Here is a 20620-nt window from a genome sequence, read left to right as displayed (position 1 = left end):
TCATAAATCTGTTACTTTAAATTTTGTATGAAAGTTGGAGATGCTTACAGCTGTTAATGATAATACTGGCAATAATGGTCATGGCATAAAAGAGCAATGCTTTTTCGTCCTAATCGTCCACGTTAGGATGCATTTGTTGGTACAAATTAGGCCACAAGACTTTTTCTTTTCTTTTCTTTTCTTTTCTTTTGTTTTCTTTTTTTAACCATTGCCATTAAAACAGAGCCTGTTGCACACAGGCCTAGGCTATGTAAATCTGGTGGCGCACGCATGGCGCACAAAGCCAAAGATAGAGTAACAAATCAGGAATTTCCCTCCTGCCACTCCTGAGAGCGCAAGACAGGACAAAAGTTACGGATTAAGCGCTTCTCCTCTGAGAGGAAAAAGCGAAAGGCAGCTAATTTGCCGTCATCTTTTGTCAAGGCTTTCATCAATCTGCACGTTTGTAGATGCATTGAGGACGTTATTTTTTGGGGGGAAGTTTGTGTTTTTCACGATGAGCCTGGACCCATCAGCTTTGCATGATGGCCTCATCTAGAAACTTTGACGGAATAAGCGGCGCACTGCAGGAGAACAGCGTTTACCGAGAATACTGTGATTTGGCTTTATGACTTTTTTTTTTCAGCTGCTCGGTTGGGATTGCTGTCGCTGGTCACTTTTTCGCTGCTGAGTTTCTCGATGGCGTAGGTGGTGGCGAGAGTTTTTAAATCACCCCTTTTGGAAAGAAGGATTTGATACCTCTAATGCAGATACGTCTGGATTATGTGCGAAAAAGCAAATCGGAGTGTTTAAAATCCAGTGAGAGGTCTTCATCAACACCTTTGGAGGAGGGAAATGCGGAGTAAAAACGGCGTCTAGAAGGATGCTGCTGCTTGTACAATGGAAGTGAAGAACTCTTTTGCTGTTGTTGCGGTGGTTTGTCTCTTCTTTTGGTCCAGTTTCAGCCAAGAACTCAACCCTAAAGGCAAGAATGTATGCAAAGCGCCTGGGTAAGCATCAGTGCAGAGGAAAATAGGATTTAGTTCACTGGTTGTTAATGAAAAACGGTTTGTTTTGTAAGTTTTCCTCGTGACATTTTTTTTTTCTTTTTTGCCTCATTCTCCCTTCCTTCCTCCTCTCAAACTGCTTTAAATTGCATTGAAAGCAAGCAATATCACCCCATTCCTCAAGTATTTTTCATGTTCTTGAAAGGTAATTTGGTTCTAAAACGGAACACAAGACATTCATAACTTGATAAAAAGTGACACTTTTTGCAGTGTTGGCCTTATGCACGAATAACGGTTCTGACTAAAGTGAAAAAAAGTCGATGTTGACTGTAAAAAGTCAACCGCTGACTTCAACCCTCTTTCACTTTTTCACCAATAATTATTGTTTACACTGTTACCATATATTATTTCACGTTGACCTCTTTCTTTTCTACATGTAACGTGTTCTTAGTCCGCTGTATAGCAGGAGACGGAGTCCACTGAAGAGAGCAGCTGCACAGATGTGTACATCTGGAAAAGAAGTGTTCTCGGTGCATTGTAGGGGGCGCTCTCATAGCTCATTGGCCTATACAGCATTCGTGGCACCGTTTGATAATACATTGTGGCTGATAATTCCCTTTAAAAAGTTTTTGGGAGTTTGGGGACGTTTATTAAACATTTAAGGGAACATATTTTTGTTGACAGTTGATACTTAAAAACAAAGTCAATCATTTATATGAAGTAATAGAATCATATTATGGGAATCCACATATCCAGACAGCCCCCTCTCAACGGTTTCAGCTTCCAAAAAGCATTTGTTTATGACCTCTAGGATTATAGCTGAGCTTGTGGATGTCTGGTTTCTTGCGTAAAAGAAAAAACTTCCAAGTCCATAATTGCTGACTGCAGCATCCAAACTGCTGGACTGATGTCTATGAATTTTGAAATGGTCAAAGGGAAGAAACAGCAAATGTAGTCCAGGGCTCCACTATGCTGTAAAAGATGTGTGATCACAAATCCTGTGCTCATAGTTTGTTCAAGTATCTCCTGTTACTTGTAACATAACTTGACCTCCTTTACAGACTTCGAGAAAGACAAGCATGAAAACTAAATGAGTGAAAATAAGAGCTGCTAGTTAGCAAAACTAAAAGTAGTAGTATCACCTGAAAAGCACTACAGTGCATTTTACTGTGCAGCCAGAATGAAATGTAATCGAGCGCTGCAAAGCTGTGGTTGTGCACATACATTTGTCTCTGCTTCATTGGGCAACAAACCGTCATTTACCAAAAACATATAGCCTATTTTAGTGCTTTGTGAAGTTTTCAGTGTGATATATATAGTACTGGACTCCACTGCTCTACAAGTTTGACATTTTGCCCTCCTTCCAGCATTCAACATTCATTGCAGTGAACTCACCACTCAGTTGTTTTTCCATTATGCCCATTATGTTTTTATTTCCTCTGACTTGAAAATGATGCTTTCAGCACTGGTGCAGGAAAATGGGTTTTTGAATCAGTGAAAGAGCAGCTATTGAAGTCCTTGGCAAAGTGTAGTTGGTACATTCTTTTATGTAATAATGAAAGGAAAACAGGAGTGCAGATATGCTTCTAACCACCAAATTGACTCTACACAACAGTGAATGCAGGCTTTCTTCTTGAGTGCTGACATGGATTGGCAGTGTGTTAAAGATCAACAAGGGTCATCTCCATATGTGTTGATTGGAGGTCATCACAATTTGGAGCAGCACAGTTGCAAAACAGTTAAATCCAGTGCTATATTATGTATAAAACAAGGTAAAAGGCCTCTTTTAATCTGAAAAGTTAAATTGTCCCTCCATAACATGTGAAAGCACGCAGAGATTAGACCTGTGATCTCTACCACGTGCCTATCTTGGCAGGATAAAAAGCAGCATTGCTCCCTGCTCATTGACTGAAAGCAAACTGCCATCTTCAAACACTTAAGGGGAAGCTGACGCGTTGCAGGGGCCCCACAGAGGTCGCAGGCGTGGGAGGAAGAGAAGACGCATCCCTCTTTTCCTGAGAGGGCCTAAAACTTGGCTGCAGAATGTTTTCTCTGAATATTCAAATCGCTCCTTCAGTCCCCAAAGGCTTGGAAGAGCTAAAGAACCTGATAAACTAGGCAGAATCAGGGGTTAAGGGTATGAACTGTATACAGATGGGAATGACCCCTGTTCAGGTAAATACACAACCATGCGCTAAGCATATGCGTCATGCACAATACGTCTGCATACGTTTGCAGAAATCTACATCAGCCACATCAATAAGACCTATGAGATCAAAGAGGAATGAGTTGGGTGTGGATGCTGCCGCTTTGATATGTGTTTGTTTCACTGTATTTGAGCCAGGTTCTTCATCATTCCCCTCTTATTCTGAATCCCCTAACTTCTTTTCTAGATCATCAGGATTTGTATGCTGCAGTGGATGGGGGCAGCTAGGGGATGAATGCCTGACACGTATGTAGTGTACCTTGCAGAGTTCCAACATTTATCAGCACATGTCATGTAGCTCATTGTGCAAGCCAATTGAATAATGTGACCTGTTCTTGTTCACCCAAGCTCTCTGTGAAGGCAACTTCACCTGCAAGGAAAATGAGGTGTGTGTCAGGCCGAATGAATGTCGCTGTCGTCATGGATACTTTGGAGCTAGCTGTGACACTAGTAAGAGATTTACTATCAGCATTTCTACCTTTTGCCTCATATGAACAGAAAGTATCTCACCTTAATAATACAAATTTTTAGTTCACATTACACATCTAAAACTACAGGTATGTCAGTTGGTCCACCGCTTTGTTCCAGGCTGAAATATCTCAACGACTCAGAGTTAAATTACCATGAAATGTTGTACTGACATCCATGGAGCTCAGAGGATGAATCTGAAAGACTCTGGTGATCCTGTGACTTCCTCTAGCATGACTAGCAAGTTGACATTTGTGGTTATCAGTTAAATCACACATTCATAGTCCCCTCAGGATAAAATTAGTGCCTTTGATGAGCTCCTTACATCTAGTATTATTATGACAGCAGTATTTTTATTTGCCCAATACCAACATTCCCAACATCCTTAGCTGTATTTTGTGCTAATTAGCATGTGTTAGCTACATGGTAAACAAAGATGCTGACTATAGTAAATACTGTATCAGCAGAACATCAGCATGTTAGCATTGGCGCTGTGAGTATGCTATGCTGGTGTTTAGCCTAAGTACAGCCTCACAGAGTCACTAGCATGACTGCAGATTTACTTTTGTTTAATGATATTAGAAAAGTTAGAAGATTTCCCATTTACTGATTACTGCACTGTCTTTTAACAGAGTGCCCTGCCCAGTTCTGGGGCCCTGACTGCAAAGGGAAATGCAACTGTTACCCCAATGGCCAGTGTGATGACTTGACCGGCGAGTGTACCTGCAACCACAATCGTTGGGGACCTAACTGCGAGAATGCTTGCTTATGCCAAAAGGGCAAGTGTGACCAAGAGACAGGCAAATGCACATGTCATCCTGGCGTCTGGGGTCCCCAGTGCAACAACAACTGCTACTGCAGCATCAATTCTGTTTGCGACGCAATGACAGGGCGATGCCTGTGCAATCCTGGTTGGACTGGGAGGAACTGTGCAATCCAATGTAACTGTAACAATTCACCATGCGACCAGTTCACGGGACGCTGCCAGTGCCGGGAGAGGATGTGGGGTCCGCGGTGTGAACGGTACTGCCAGTGCGTCCATGGCAAGTGCAACCAGGTGGACGGCACATGTACCTGCACACCAGGGTACCGTGGGAAGTTCTGCAGGGAGCCATGTCCTGCCGGGTTCTATGGTCAAAACTGCAGGAACAGGTGGGGGAATAAAGTTGGCAGAGAGCAAATGTACCACTTCAAAAACACAGGAAGCATGCAGTTTTACAGATGTCTAACGTTAAGTTCCCTTGTCTGATCCATATTATGGTGTGGTTTTGTGGTTTTGATAGGAAATGAGATTTGATATACATTACAGCTGATAACCCTTAAAATCCCTAACATGTTACTTAATGGCGCAATAATAAAGTAAGATTTGGGAGTTGGTATTCACATTATCCCATAATCATCAGCAAACATGCAAAAGCAATTCAGGTTAAGTGCTTTAACTTCCATCGACTGTGCCGTTCTCACACGGTACAGATGCTTCAAACCAGAAAGAGCATAGTTAGTGTTCAATGTTGTATATCTCCCTCTTTAAAAGATCATTAGAGAAACAATTTAAAGCATCCAGATAGAGTTTTTTTTCATGACACTTCAGATCCTGTCAGAACACTTTCACTGCATTTAGATGAGATGGATTTGTTGGTGCAAAGAAGATAAAAGAGATTTTTTTTGCCTTGGCTCACCACAGGTGTGGGCACTGCAAGGGCCAGCAGCCCTGTAAGGTGACAGAGGGACGCTGCATCACGTGTGACAGAGGCTGGAATGGAACGCGGTGTGACCAGCTCTGCTCCAAAGGCTTCTTTGGCGAAAACTGCCAGGAAGTGTGTCCCACTTGCAAAGATGGTCACCACTGCGACACGGTTCATGGCAAGTGCTCTCACTGTAACCCTGGCTGGATTGGGGACAGGTAGGAAAACACACACAGTCCAACTCAGAAATGTGCAACAAACGAAAAATGTGAAAAATGTTCATAATTCGTTGTTCATTGTTTAGTAAAAAACATAATGGCAGGGCCTTTAACTAGTAGCTACTGTAACACAGTTTTCCATACTGTGATAATGTCTATGACTCATACTGTTATGTGTGAAAATTACTGTAATCATGGCATTCCTTTTGCATGTGATAGGTGTGAGGTACGCTGTCCCAATGGCACATATGGTGAGAACTGTGAAAACAACTGCAGTCACTGTTTTAATGGCATCTGTCATGTTGTCACCGGAGACTGCTTGTGTGACCCGGGGTTTTATGGCACCTAGTAAGTAGTAAAGACACCTCATACCTCAAAAAACTTATGCCCTTGCAGCTTTACAGTGCACATGCTTTCATATTATTTTTGTCACACGCTTATATTTCTTGGGAACTGAATGAGCAAGCTTGTGTTTTGAGGCATATTTTTTACAGATAGTGATAAAAGACACTCTTGGAATAGAAGAGTGAAATTCCTACAAACCTCCATCACAGAAAAAAAATTGCCTTGAAGAAAGAACTGATCCCATTTATCCTTCTTCTCTTTCTCCCTGTGTCCTATTTTATGCATCTGTCACTTGGAATGAACATTAAACAGATGTTGTTTTTGTCTCCTCTCTGTACTCTAGCTGCAATATGACCTGTCAGCCTGGCCAGTATGGAGTGAACTGCAACCGAACCTGCTCTTGCCATGACAAGAACTGTGATCCTGTGTCTGGCGCTTGCTACCTACGTAAGAAAATCTCCCTTTTTTTAAGAGCGAACACATGCTTTGTGGTTTTCTGAGAACAGCAGTCAGAAACAAGTTTTTTTTTCTTCTAAATAATGCACTCTTTAAGAGACAGAAAAAAAAAATCTTACTGTTACGACACATACAGAAAGAATTTTAACCCTCTGAACTGTTTGTCCAAAGAGCCAAATGCCACTAGTGCTGCCTGTGTATTAAATGTCTAATAGTTGGCTGTCCACACTGAGTACCAACAAACACATCTATTCAGGTCAGTGTGTGTAGTGGGAGAGTTAACGTAGCGAGGCCTTGATAGTGTTTCCAGACCCAGACCGGTGTCCTTTTTATGGCTGTGTTTGTTGGCGCTGTTCCTGTCCAGCCAGAGAGTGAGAGGAAGAGCGAGCGAGAGAGAGAAAGAGAGAGGAAGAGAGAGGAAGGAAGAAATGAAGAGGGGGATGAAGAAAATATGAGAGAAAAAGAGAGGCTGGAAGGGAGACAGATGGAGGGAGAGTAGAGGAAATGTACCATTTGGAAAGAGGAGATCATTGGAGGTAGGCAGGTAGAACACACAGAGGATACAAAGAGATGTCACTTTTACCCGTTTTCCATTCTTTATCCAGCTGTGAGCACAGAGCAATGACAACATGTCACGCCCAGACTGCCCAACAATCTATCTCAGCCCTATGTGACAGTGTAAAGACCAAAGGGCTGCCTCCACTTACCCCTGAACTGATGGTTTGCTTCTCTGCTGGTGTCATATGTCGTCCATACTTATGCAACACAGCACTTATTATCTGTGGGGTGTGTCCCACTTGAAGAGGGAGGGGGTGCTAATAAATCATCAATGAGTTATGGTGAGGGGCGTGTAGTAAAGACAGGGGGTGAGGAGAGGAATTAGCTTGCAGGAAATCAGCAAAGAAAGGGTAAGTGGTCCCATGTCTTGAGGGACGTAAGATTAATAGTGAATTATTTAGAGTGAATTGCAGCCTGTTGCGATCTCATTTCCTCAGAGATGCTTCATGTCAAGCAGCAATAGAAAATCAATTCTTAACGTAACACCATGTTTTATCTTTATTATTGAAGCTAACTAGCACATTAATAAAATATTATAGTTTACTAAACCTTCTCCTCAAGTCATTTGTACAGTAAATCATAATAATTTGCTGTGTGCCAAGGGGTCTAGTGTTAGTGATGACAGAGGGAGAGATTTGTTGAAATTGGCATCGGAGGTTTGCACCGAATGTGGCAATGTGGCACACCCAGAATTTCCCTGCATCTCGTCTTTCAGAGCCCAACCAGCGGATGGGTGTGATTGCGGCTGGAACTCTGGTCTCCTTTTTACTGATTGTCCTGCTCTCGCTGCTGTGCTGCTGCTGCCTCTGTCGACACAAAGACGACCACAAGTGAGTGACAGATGGGTGTCTTCATCTCTATGGTCCACGATGGGGGCTCAAGTTCCTAGTATGAGGCTCACCTTGGTTATGAAAATAGAGGAAAATATTATCTTTTTAGTCTCTCTCACAGGTACCAGGTTGTTAAAAGAATAACTGCATATGAACTGTGTTTTAAGTGCTTTCATATATTGACATTACAGTGTGAGTAGCACCGTGAGCAGCCCCTGAGCCCTCAAAAGAGGCACCGGGCCAGGTTTAATATGCCTTCTTTTGGATGATTCATTTGGATTTCCATGGCGTCATCCCTTTTCAGTCCTAACCAAGACAACTCTACCAACAGCAAAAAAGCCAAGCGTATCCTGTGTGGACGATTCAGCCGAATCAGCACTAAACTTCCTCGTATTCCACTGAGGCGACAGAAACTGCCCAAAGTAGTCGGTAAGCCCCAAAACTCATTTTCATATCCCACCACAGTGCTGCCAGAGGCGGCTGTATTTTATGTAATCATCCTCACTGGTGCTTGTACAACAGTCTGCTAAAGCCGCATCACTCTTAGCTTCATGAATGCATAATTAGAACAGATCATGAATGCAAAGATATTCAGATTTTGACATACGATGGAGGTGTCAGAGAATATTAAAAGTGTGATTTCACTGGCTATCAGTGCTTTTATGTCTTCAGGTAAACAGAACAGAGTCAATGACAGCAATGAGTGGCAGTCAGTAAGCATTTTCCTTCAGCGCTACCTTAGTCTACTGCTTAGATGATGAATAGAGTTGAAAAGTGTATGGTGGCTGCCAGGCAAGTATGGGGTTTCATTTGAAAGGAATGCACCGGTTTTAGAGCCCCTTATTATTCTTGGCACCCTCAAATGCCATGTGTTCATATTATTACAACCCTAAACTGGGGCTTTTTTCTCCCCATTTTCTTTTCTCGTTTCCATCGTCCTCTTCCCCAAGAAAATTTTTCTTGGGCTGAGGAGGAGGCTGTGTTATTAAAAGAAGGCCAGCGGTTGTCGGGGGGCCCGGGTGGTGGTGAGTGACGCGCTATCAAAGGCTGCACTGTTTGGGTGGACGCTGCAGCTCTGCTGCTCCATGCGGAGGTCTCGTGGTCTGTGACAGATCTGTCAGTGACCCCAGGCATTTTTTTTCTTTTTTTTTTAAATCATAGACGGAGGAGATATGGTGATTTTTTGAACCCCACACCCACGATTAACATGCCGTTTTTTGTTCAGGGCTCATAAATTGTTTTAATGGTTTAAAAATACACACTTAATCATCTGAATTTCTTTAAACATTCAGGTGTTTGTATAAGCAGATAGTGATCTCGCCCCTATTAGCCATGTTATATTATACAAATAGTTATTCTTGTGACAGTGCATGCAGTTGCAGGGTAAATGTAGCAGCAATATTTCTGTGTGGAATTGTTTTAGCATTTCTAAGACATGGAAATATGTTTCTGTACAGACCTATATAGGAGCTTATTTGTATCAATTGTGCAAATGTTTTTATTAACTAGTTGAAGTAGGAAATTAATAATGTTTAGCGAATGACAGTGACAGAATATAGGGGTGACATTTGCACCCAGTGTGTTCCAGCAATTCATTAATTAGTCCACTGGCAGAAAGTTAATGTGCAAACATTTTCTTAATCGATTTATTGTTAAAAGTTATTTATCATGAAAAAAAGCCAAACATTCCTGTTGTTGTTGTTCCAGATTGTCAAATGTGCTGCCTTTGCTTGTTTTATATCATTAATCTTTGGGCTGGGCTGGCAAAACAAGCCATGAGTTTGGGCTCTGGAACTTATGATGGGAATCTGTCTCTATTCTCTGACAAATAGATTATACAACATATTTATTTACATGGCAGTTTCCAGACGTTGCTTCAGCTTAGCATCATTAGGAAACACTGTAACTTGATTCTTTAATGAGGCTCGACTGAAGTCAGTGTGCTGTGGAAGGAGTTAAAACATGATGACCTGGTTTCTTTTCCATGTCTGAACAGCATGTGCCTCCTCAGTTATCCAGCTGATTATTTAAGCTAGAATCTTTTTCTATTATGACAGAGTTGCCTTTGTCATCACACTGTGGGACATTAATGTGCTTGTTTTCGAAGAGTTTGACCATGTGAAGCAATGTGCCAGAGGCATTAAAAGCAACACCATCCCAGTCAAATGCCTTTTCAAACAAATGATGAATTTTCATTCATCATTCATTCATTTTTACATAAAGCTACAGAGATTTGTTAATAGAGCAAGCGGCAAAGAATCATCCATTTTTAGGCTTTTACAGTCAAAATTTCCACACTTTCAGACAGCTAATAAGACCATGCCATAAGCGTATTATGTGTCTCTCTTGTCCTTCCCGGTTTGTCCTGTCCAAATTGCTGCTACTCTGCTTTCTGCTGGGCTACCCACAGAAGCGTGGTCTGCCAACATTTGGAAACTCAAACTCTTACTGGGGCTTCACAGTCCTGCACACACACACATTCCAGAGGGGGCCCAATGGGGCTGGAAACAGGAAGTGGTCAAATTTACCCCAGCCCGTGTCAGAACTGTGATTTATCCACACCAGGGTCAGTGGCAACAGATGTGGCAAGACCAAATGAAAAAGGAACTGGGGGGAAATAGGGAAGGAAGACAACATTTACTCCTCTCTTAGCCTCAGAGAAAAAGCCACATGAACACACTGTCACTTCTTCACCTCCTGGCACAACAAAGTCTGTTTGCTTGCTGTTTGGCATTCCATTCTAAGCATATTTACTCCACACCCTACAGATACATGTCTGTCTGGCATTCCTTGCATCCTCTGTGTCCAAATGCTTGTCCATCGGTGAGGGCTGAGAGCAGCGCCACCTGCTTTTTTCATCTTTAATTATCCTGGGAAAGTTGGCTCGGATTGCAAGTGTGTTTGCAGCAACGCTCTACTTCACATTCATGCAGTTGTGAGGTGCCTAAAGAAAACTTTCCCACAGCCTAAAGTCACCCTAAAGTGCATTCAGATGAAATGAAAAAAAAGGGTTCCTTGAGCTGAGTTGAGAACCAACATGCATCTGCTCCAGTTGTCTTTATTGGATAATCGTCCAAATATTTATAAATAAATGTGATCAGTGACTGGTTAATAGACTCAGTGTTGGTCATGTTGGACGTGACAGGCTGTGCATGCAATCCTGTAACCCTGACACATGCTTTTTTATGTTATTTCTTCCTATTATTGGCATGTAATATCCTCATCCTATGCCAAAATTCCTACAGCTGGACAAGGCATTTGAACTAGCAACCTTCTTGTCCTAGCCCAGCTCTCTAGCCTTTAAACTACCTCTGCCTCAGGTCTGTTAACATCCCCCCACTGAGCAACTGTGGTGGTGGAGTGCTGCAGCTGGGACGTGTCAATAATGCCCTGTTGTGCGTTGGCCTCCATGTAGGGAGGGATCACAGTGGCGTCCAGTCTGGAGAACAATCTGCCCCACTAGACCTGCAGTCTGGAGGGAGCAGCTTTCAAGGGCAACAGTTGTTAGTCACTGCATATAAGTGATGTTGCAAAATACCCATGTGTTAGCTTGTTGACTAACTTAACTGAAGTCTTTGCATAGGTTAGCTGCTCTACATTCCGCAGTCACTCAGAGTCTCTGTCTGTCTGCCTTCTGCTGCACAGTAAAGACCCTGCAGAAGGGAAGGGAGTGAAGACAGACTCTGTCTTATTCATTTATGTATTCCTCTTTCTGAATTTGTGCAAAAATCTTGTTTGTAATCCACATGCCTGGATAAATATGTTGCATGGTTCTGTATTTAGTATATAATGTTATTATGTACCATATCCACATAAAACTGATTTCTCCTTTGCAGTTAATCCCTGCAGACTAGCAGTACCATGTTAGACTTTGGAGTCATTTTTGTAGCCACAGCAGTCCAACGTTAACTACACATGTAGAGAGAGCAGGCTGGCATTATTCTGATAAACAGGATGTCCTTAAATAACCTCATAAATGAGTGCCCTTGGATGGAAGTCCCCTCTACATACATATCAAAATGCTTGTTGCCTCTTGGTCTCCGCTTCCCCCTTTTACACACATCTGTACTTGCTTATTGTAGACATGTTGCACCTGTGTTGACATTATCCACCCTAAGAGTAAGACAAAGACATTAGACTGCCAAACTCAAGCATGTAGGTCAGAGGTTTGGATGAGTAGTTTTGGATAATTGTAAGAACATTTTAAAGGAACAATGATTTTAGATCAGTCAAGCGATAAAGATTTTTCTATTAGTCAGCAAGAGTTTAAAGTAGATCTTCCGCTGTATTAACTTACAGTTAAATTCTATAATTTGGAAAAGTAGATAAAACTCAGCAGCCTCAAGGAAAAAAAAGAAATCAGGGTCCCAAAAACAGCTTTGTACAAACATGTCAGTAGACAGAACAATTCTGCGGCACATACACATCCTCTATGATCCACTTCTGCTTTGACCATGGCTAAATCTGGTTGTTGTTTGAGAAAATGTTGAAAGCAAGAAAGGCAGATGAGACAGAAAATGGCATGGTGTGAGGCAGACGGATGGACACGGGAAGCAAGAGAATAAACATCAGGTCAGTTTGTGATGAAAGCTAAACCAGACATGTTTAGTTTACACTTTATGCTGAGAGGAACATCTAAACAGATTATCTGCTAAAGTTATACACTATATATTTAAGTGTTATTAAGATCACGATTTTCTTGCTTTGGAGCATTTTAAAAGTGCAAACATATCAAACACTGATATGGGGAGATACAGTGAGAATTTAAACAAAGCTGTGTGAAATCTGAGCGACATAGGCTTCTCATACCCAGATATTACAGATGAAATACAAAGGAAATGCAGTTTCTCATCTGATAGTGCTTCTACAAGTCACCAAGTCTGGAAAAATCCGGCTGTAGATCCCTTAAAGTAGCTCATCTTTTTAGTTACAATCAAACAATAACAGCTAAGGAGTTGGGATTTGTTCCTGGCCAGGGTCCTGGTACTGTTTTGGAATTTCTTCCATGCAGGGTTTATCTGAGGTCTAAACAAACGGATGGACCCATGTATCATCAGGCATGTAAACAGGAGCATCTGATGTGGTCGGTCATGTCGAGTTAACGCCCAGTACACTTTAGGCCAAAACTGCGCTGTTCACGCCAGATGGGAAGATCAACTGCAAGTATTCCTCAGAAACCACAGCTGTCCTGAGACTGAACGGTCAGCAGAATGCTGCAGTGTCTGAAGGGGGGGAAGATTGAGAGAGGGAGGCAAACAATGAGTGAGAAACATGACTCGACCTACATATCATTGAGGGAGAGGATTCAGTGGAAGATGACTAAAGAATCAGTTTTCAGGCTCATTTTGCTCAACACCTAAATACTAGAGAAGACCAGAATAGGTATGAGATTGACATTGCAGCTTATATATATATATATATATATATATATATATATATATATATATATATATATATATATATATATATGTCGAAATGACAGATTCTCAGTTATTACAGCTAGAAGGTGTGCAGGCTACCTGTTTTTCCTTGTCTCAGCACCTTATTCCGAAACTCCAGCAGTCCAAAAAATGTCTAAAAAGACCCATCCAGCGCCCTCATGACTGGATAGTTTTTGTTGCTAGGTTAGGGTTAGGTGGTTGGCTGGATGGTTAGGTTTAGAAAGAAATGTCCCAGTCAGAGCCAATCAGAGGCAGATCAGCGTCTGGTCTTTGTGGAATAACGATGCTCAACCATCCTTTTAAGGAGAAGTATATATTTATCAAAGCTTTTGTGGTTTATTTAGCACCATAAAGTTATTTCACTTTTCTTTTATTTGATTAGATTAGAATGTATATTTCAACATCTCATAGATTGTGAAAAAAAACCCAATATAATAAAACCTCACATATACTCAATCACTCTTTCATTAATAAATGTATTCATAGATTTAGTAATTAGCTGTAGCTTTGTTATTTAGTAATCTTTTAAATGGCTAATACTGTATAGATTTCTTGGTTGGTCTTACAACAACGCTGTTAGTTTGGGTCAGCAACAAGCTGCTGACCCACCGAAAGGCAAAATCAACCAAAGCTTGACTGAGAATTTCTGTCTTATATGATGGTTAGGAGAACACTGTGTCTTATTTGTATTTTAACCACCTAAGAATAAAACTTTGGGGAAACTTGAATCTCTTCAGCTTTTGGAATTGAAATATGAAAATACAAAAGAGCTTCTACGTAGAAATATCTATATTTGCTTTCCATAATGTTGGAGCCTTTGTAAACTCACATGCAATACCAATAAAAACCCAGCTTTTCCACAGACTCACTTAAACCAACACTTTCTACAACTCTGCAGCAGTTGGTGAGAGTGAGTGAGAACAGACTGTTGTTCTTGTAACATGGTATAATACCCTCTGGCTGACCTTTTGGCTTCTGCGTTTGTTTTCTGTTCTCAGTAGCCCACCACGACCCAGAGAACACCTTCAACTGCAGCTTCATCGAGCCCCCCTCAGTGGCCGAGCAGCCCTCCCCCTCCTCCTGGTCGTCCCAGGAGTCTTTCTCTTCCTTTGAGAGTGGAGACGAGGGGCCAGTTTACTGTGTGCCCCATGAAGGTGAGTCACCGTGAGAATAAATAAACAGTTTAGTTATCTGGAATGAGGCACATAAATCCATAATTTGTCTTTGGCATGTAGGAGCCTTTTCACATACGCACACATGCTGATAGACACGCATTTCCGAAGAAGTCAAGATCCCCAGTGTGACTGCGCAATGACTCACCCACTTCTGTAAAGCTCATTATGGAGATTTCTTTATCATATGCCATCGAGGTCCAGGTTTTGCTTCAAGAACAAGGAGAGCATAAACAGGAAATGGAATGGGCAAGTCAGCATATGGCACACAGCCAACTCCTTGACTAACTCCTTGAAGTTTGGTGGAAAACACCCGTTCCATCAGCTTCTATCCTGGAAATCTGACAGTGCGAGCTGACGGATTTTTAGTGCTCACTTAGTAGACTGGTTTAGTGCTCATTGTCCCGACGAATGGTGCAAGGGCTCTGCAACAATTGATTTTAAGTAAAAAGATTCGGGCAAAAAATAATCACAGCAAAGATCCTGAAAGGGTTTTGAATAAGAGTTGCACTGAGCCTCTCCAGTCTCAAGTATGTGTATGCAAATTAGCAAATGAAGTTGTGCAGATATGAGTCTTAAAATAACATCTGTTACTGCTTTTCCAGTGGGAAGAAGTCTTCTTACAGTCTGTTTTCAACTTATCAACAATACTAAAGTTTCAATTGATTGTCTTCTATTGCACAGTCAAATTTATTTCTATACAACATAGCTAACAAAAAATCATCAAAATGATGACAGTGAACAAATTCGCCTTAAAGGGCTTTACAATCCTTGTATCTATACTATCCTTAATTCGAATGCGAAAAAAGAAACAGAACAAAATTAAACATAAAACTTCTTTTAGTGATATATGATGGTCTCTTACAGTCTCTCCTGAGGCCACAAGTTGTAATTACAGGATAATGATAAATGCTAAACATAGTGTAATAGTAACACAAACATCATGTTGGCAAAGTAACTGAGTATTGTCAGTGACACAAACAGTGTCCACTGTATCAGTCAAAGCTAGCTAACATTAGCAAACATGAGCCACTATAAGTTAGTGGTCATACCAGACCATTTAAGGCTGTATTAGCAAACCCCAGAGGTGTATTTATTAAAGGCATGGTTTGTTCGGTTGCTTATGAATTCAACTTTATATTTGGAAGAGGAAGAATGTGTTACTTCTTCTCTCATAAGTTACATAATCTTGCTTTAACTGAAATGTGAACGGAAATTTACAGTACATTATCTGTGTGTTTGTTTAAAAAAGTCACATACATTTGCACAAACATACCTTAATTTTGACTACAGCATAGACAATCCTTGACTAACTCCATCTTCCAATTCTCCACAGAATCTGTGAATGAAAGCAAAGAGAAGCACAGCCCCAGCCCAGCAACGGAGAAGCCAGAACCAGTCCTAAATGAGGATGATGCAGGGGAGTACACCTCCCTGAAAGACACCAGTGTCACAAAGCCAGAAGGCAGTGAGCAGCCCCTGCTGAAATCCTCTGACAGTGAAGGCTCCACCAGTGGCTCTGAATCCACTACTGCAGCCCTCTACGCCCGCATCGCCCGCCTCTCCAAGCAGTCCAAGGAGGAGGATGGCAGCGGCAAGGATGCGGATGGCACTCCCACACCAGAAGCTAAGCGCAATGGAAAGCCACCTCCTTCACCTGGTAAGCCCAAACCTCGGCCACCAGACCCATCCACTAAGCCCAAGGTGTCGTGGATACATGGAAATACTACAGGGTCTCCCCAGCTCGAGCAGCAGGGGCAGGGTGGAATGAAGTCTCTTGCAGTGCCGAAGGAGAAAAAGAGGAGCTCCAGTGATGGCTCAGCCAAGAGCGAGGAGCGGCAGAAAATGAAGGAGAAGGGCCGTGAGCAACAGAAGAAACAGGAGGCAAAAGAAGCAGAAGTCAATGGCTCCCCCAGCAAACACAAACCTCTGCGAGGTAAGAAGTCTGGGGATGAGCACAGCAGTCCCAGTCACATGGAGCACATCAATGGTGTGGTTCAGAATGCCCTCAAGAAGATAAGTAGCTTCCACAGCTCCTCATCTGAGAAGAAGAGTGCTGACAGTCCAAAGGAGACCCCCAAGGAGCCACCCAAGAGCCCCAAGGTCATCCACCCTCATATGAACTCTGAGGCTGCCACACTCCTCGCAGCTCAGCTTAAGGAGAAAACACAAAGCATCAACAGGAACGAGGGAACAGGTCTGACAAAAACCAATGGTCTCTCCACACCCAAGGGAAACCGTGAGAAGCCAACACCTCCACAGAAAGCCAAGAGGACCCCGTCCAGTGGATTGAGCCAGCAGAGCTCCACCAAGCCCCTGCTGCCTACCTCGAGCAGCCTCCAGAAGATGGTGGCACCCATCACCTACGACCTCGGGACCCCTGAAGCCAAGAGCCCGGAGAAGCAGGACTTGAACGGCTCAAAGGCAGGGGACCCAATGTTGGATCCTACACCAAAGAAGACTCCCATAAAAAAGCCACCGAGGAAGAAAGGCAAGGAGGGTACTTTGGATACACCGGAAAGTAAAACACCCCAGCAAAAGACAGCCATTATGCCACCACAGGTAGTGAAATAACTGTTTCTAAAGAAAAATGGCCAAAGTTTGTGATGGATTTCGAAGAGACTAAAATGGATTTGCTCGTATAGTTTTTCAAACGAGGAATTTTAACATTTTTCTGTGTGAGTGTGCTGTGACTCCAGGACCAGTCAAGAGTGAGAAATACTTTTAAATCAAGGGCACAGTTGAGTCGTATCGGTGAGTTGTATGATAATGACCTCTATACACCATGTTATTTCATTTCAAGAATGCTTCTTCGTTTAACAACTATGTATCAATCTCAATCCACAACCTGTGGCTTAGCCGGACACAACTGTGACAGCAGTGGTGCACAGACATAATCCATAGTACATTCATCTCTATGCCTCTGCAATATGCCCACCACTATATTTATATATGGATTGCTTTTGAGGTAGCTTAACTGTAATATGCTATGCAGTTGTTGGAAAAATAGCTACTTTTTATGTACGCTTCCCAAAAGGTACTGAAGGTACTAAAAATAACAAGAAAATTAGATCCTCTAAGGATTGCAAGCTATTTTTTGTCTGTTTTGTTTGTTTCTCATTTCTAAGGACCACCATGCTCAAATACAGCTCTATACCTTAAGCCACCCTAAATTAGATATAAGCCTCATTCTTTATGTCATGGCTATTCTTTGCAGAAGGGTCTACTAAATTGTCAGTGACGAGCAACACTTTCACAGTTTTAGTGTGATTTGTTGAAGAACTTTGTTTTCAACAAACAAAGCACCTTTTTATTTTCCTCCTTTATTTTGCCACCAGAGCAAGTTTCAGGTTGATATACCACATTATTCGGAAGCTTCTCTTTAAGTTTTAACCCTAACCCTTGCCACATTTAGGACTTAATTGTCTTCTTTGCTCGTGAGTCACCTTTAATTCCTCGATAAGCTTTAGCATTGGTTTCAAGGTTCTTCTCTAAAGAAATATTACATTTTTAGATTTTAAGTCCTAGCTCTCTTTTGTCTGTCAGACATGGTTTGCTGAAACCCAAACAAGCTCTTTGATCTTTCTGCAAAAAGGGCTGTTTTAAACCTCTTTCATACTTCTGCTAACACCAAATCACCAGAATGTGCTCTTACTGTAAGTTTTATTCAGTCAGATAAACCACTAAACCAAAAATGAAATCCCAGGCTATCCTATGTCCTCACTTAATGTCACACTTATAAATCACTTTAAACTGACTTTTTCTGTGATACAGCAACATCTATAGCTTTCCTATGCAGTATTTAAGGAAACATGCTGCAGGATGATATCCTCCCTGTAAAGCAGATGCAGTAGTTGTGTTAAAGTAATGGCTGTTAGTCTCATTCTGTACAGATCAGGCTACACAAGGAGATTCTCCATGTGTCTTTATTTGCCCTTTCAGTTTAGTCAAGAAACTAGGTCAATAATGCCATTTGAGCTGTTCTCATTTCACATTAATTTGTTTATGCCATCGGGGTATTGTGTGAAAAAAATAATCTTGACAAAAATGTTTTGTCCCTTAAGGATCATGTTATCTTAAGCTAGTATATGAATGCTGAAGTAATAGGGTGCTTTAATTTCATTGTTTTAGGGTAAGACTATAAGGCTAAATGGTACCGTGCCTCAAGTGTTAAAATGTGCCTCAACTGTGGATCAGTTTAAGCAAAAGAAGCTATGTTTGCCTAAATGCTGTTGCCAACTTTTATGTCAACTAAAATAAGTAAACCAAAAAAGGTGGTTGAGAGGGGTACTTAAACTGGACTAGCTTAGTTTGTCAGGAGGAAAAGCTTTTTATTTCTGTTATTGGTGGATCGCTATTTTGAAAGTAGCACTCAAAACTAGAGTTACGACCAGCAGATGATAGGTCTGTATTGTATGCGACAAGTTCATGTGCCATTGGCCTGTTTTGGGCGGAAGAATATTTTCATTTACAGCTAATTTGAAAATTCGTCTTGGTTTTATGCATTTTTGTCAAGGTACAACACATTTCTTTGGTTATTTTTTCAACATTTTCTACATGTATACATTGTGTACTTTTTATTATCTTTGTAAGCTGTGCTTATATGACCTTTTTAATTCTTCTGTTTTCCTTGGTGTCAATGAACTGGCTTTCATGTTGTATTTGCTTTTTTTGGTATGTTGCTTATTTTTGGCTCTGAAGCAAACCTACAGTATGAGTACTCTCCTCCTGTAAAGTTTACATTGGCTTTGTAATTGTTCTCTGTTGATGTTATTGTTTGTGTAACACTTAACTGCATGACGCAGAGTTTAATTATATGGCATTAATAGCTGCACAGGATAAATGTAATCTTCTTGTTCCCTCCAGTTGTTATTATTGCCTCAAAAAATAACTCATACAGAAAGGATTGTACAATACTACTATGATACCACTGTTGAACCAATTGCATATACATAAAACCATAACATTGTGTAATTATGAAGTGGCAATTTTTATCTGACTGGCCCATGCCTGTTTTTATAGGCTTACAGTGCATTTTTGTAAAGAAGGGCCTGAAAAGCTGCAAAAATGTTACCAAATGTAAGGTATGTTTTGTCTTTTGTGGTTTGTTTTTAGCAACTTTGATTTTCATTTGTGTATGGTCGTTAAATTGGTGTTTCCTCATTTACTTCTTTGGAATAAAAAAGCAATACATGTAGCTCTAGTCAAACCAGAAGATAAAAATCAGTCCTCATTTAATCGATTTAGAATGACAGTCATCATATGCTAATGGTTGACCTCATTCATTCTCATGGGGTCATGACCTCTCCTTTCCCAGTGTCTTATTCTAGTGTACAATCAACTACAACAATAAGGTGAACATGGATTTTTTGGGTCATACACCTCATAAATCTCTTATTGTATTCTTCGAACAGATTTATTTGAATGCTCATTGATATTTGACCTTTCCTCTGTCTCTGGGCTACTGGGCTGCCAAGTCCCAGGGCCAGGCAGGAGTCCTCCAGAGTCATTCGGTCACAGCGGCGCTTCAAAGAGCCAGAGGGAACCAGGGAACTGTGCATTTGGCTCCTTCAGGATAGGGGGACAAGAGCTCCTTTCATGGGGAAAAAACAGTGGAAACTCTGTGCTAAGGAGTTAATCACGCGCTGCATATGTGTCCTCTTTTGGCGGGGAGAAGAGGGATATGGCAGGACTGGGCCACAAGGCAATGAAGGAGGATGAATGGATGCATATGAGGATGGATGGATAGGTCATGTGATGGGTAATTGGAACCAGAAGGCAAAGCGGCTGTGTTTCGGATTTTACAGTTTTGACACGGTGGTCTACTTACCAAGTACATGTGTGTTAATCATGCAAAAGTGTTAAGTTGTGTTAAGATATTTCATGGCTGTGGAACGGGAGTCTGGGACTTACCTATTTTGATTAAGCCTTGTTTTGATGTTGACAGCAAATGGGTGTCGATCTGATTTAATTTACAATTTCAACATTTTTGAAAGACAGACAGTTTGTTGCCCTTTTAGCCACACCAGTGGCATAGCTCTGGGGATGGGAGGGTCGGTCCACCACTTTGGTCTGTAGTGAAGTATCTCAACAACTATTGGATGGGTTGTCATTGAGTGTTGACATTCCTGGACCCCAGGGAATGAACCCTTGAACTTCATTTGTTGATTTTTGTTCTAGCTTCTCTATGAGATTGATTTTTTTGTGTTTTAATTTGTGAATTGATATGTCTTAGCAAATATTGGATGGATTGGT

General features: G+C 41.5%; 1 protein-coding gene across 1 annotated transcript; it reads left to right on the top strand.

Moving 5' to 3' along the window:
* The first annotated feature begins 301 nt into the window (after positions 1 to 301).
* On the top strand, positions 302 to 19562 carry scarf2 (scavenger receptor class F, member 2). Its single transcript, XM_041937820.1, has 11 exons — positions 302 to 989; positions 3380 to 3438; positions 3541 to 3642; positions 4293 to 4812; positions 5345 to 5563; positions 5783 to 5911; positions 6252 to 6355; positions 7638 to 7752; positions 8084 to 8181; positions 14192 to 14347; positions 15702 to 19562. The coding sequence occupies exons 1-11, from the start codon at positions 880 to 882 to the stop codon at positions 16937 to 16939; spliced, it is 2850 nt and encodes a 949-aa protein (XP_041793754.1). The 5' UTR covers positions 302 to 879; the 3' UTR covers positions 16940 to 19562.
* Positions 19563 to 20620: the final 1058 nt, after the last annotated feature.

The sequence above is a fragment of the Chelmon rostratus genome, chromosome 5 (assembly GCF_017976325.1).
Source record: "Chelmon rostratus isolate fCheRos1 chromosome 5, fCheRos1.pri, whole genome shotgun sequence".
Taxonomy (NCBI): Eukaryota; Metazoa; Chordata; class Actinopteri; order Chaetodontiformes; family Chaetodontidae; genus Chelmon; species Chelmon rostratus.
Note: the sequence above shows the minus strand (reverse complement) of the source record. Positions and strands in the feature narration are given on the sequence as shown.

Bases quoted from the DNA above. Each gene is read 5' to 3' on its own strand.
- scarf2 (XM_041937820.1), top strand. From the start codon at position 880: ATGGAAGTGAAGAACTCTTTTGCTGTTGTTGCGGTGGTTTGTCTCTTC. The intron at 7,753-8,083 runs GTGAGTGACAGA...CTCTACCAACAG, and splicing joins CGACACAAAGACGACCACAA to CAAAAAAGCCAAGCGTATCC. The intron at 14,348-15,701 runs GTGAGTCACCGT...AATTCTCCACAG, and splicing joins TTACTGTGTGCCCCATGAAG to AATCTGTGAATGAAAGCAAA.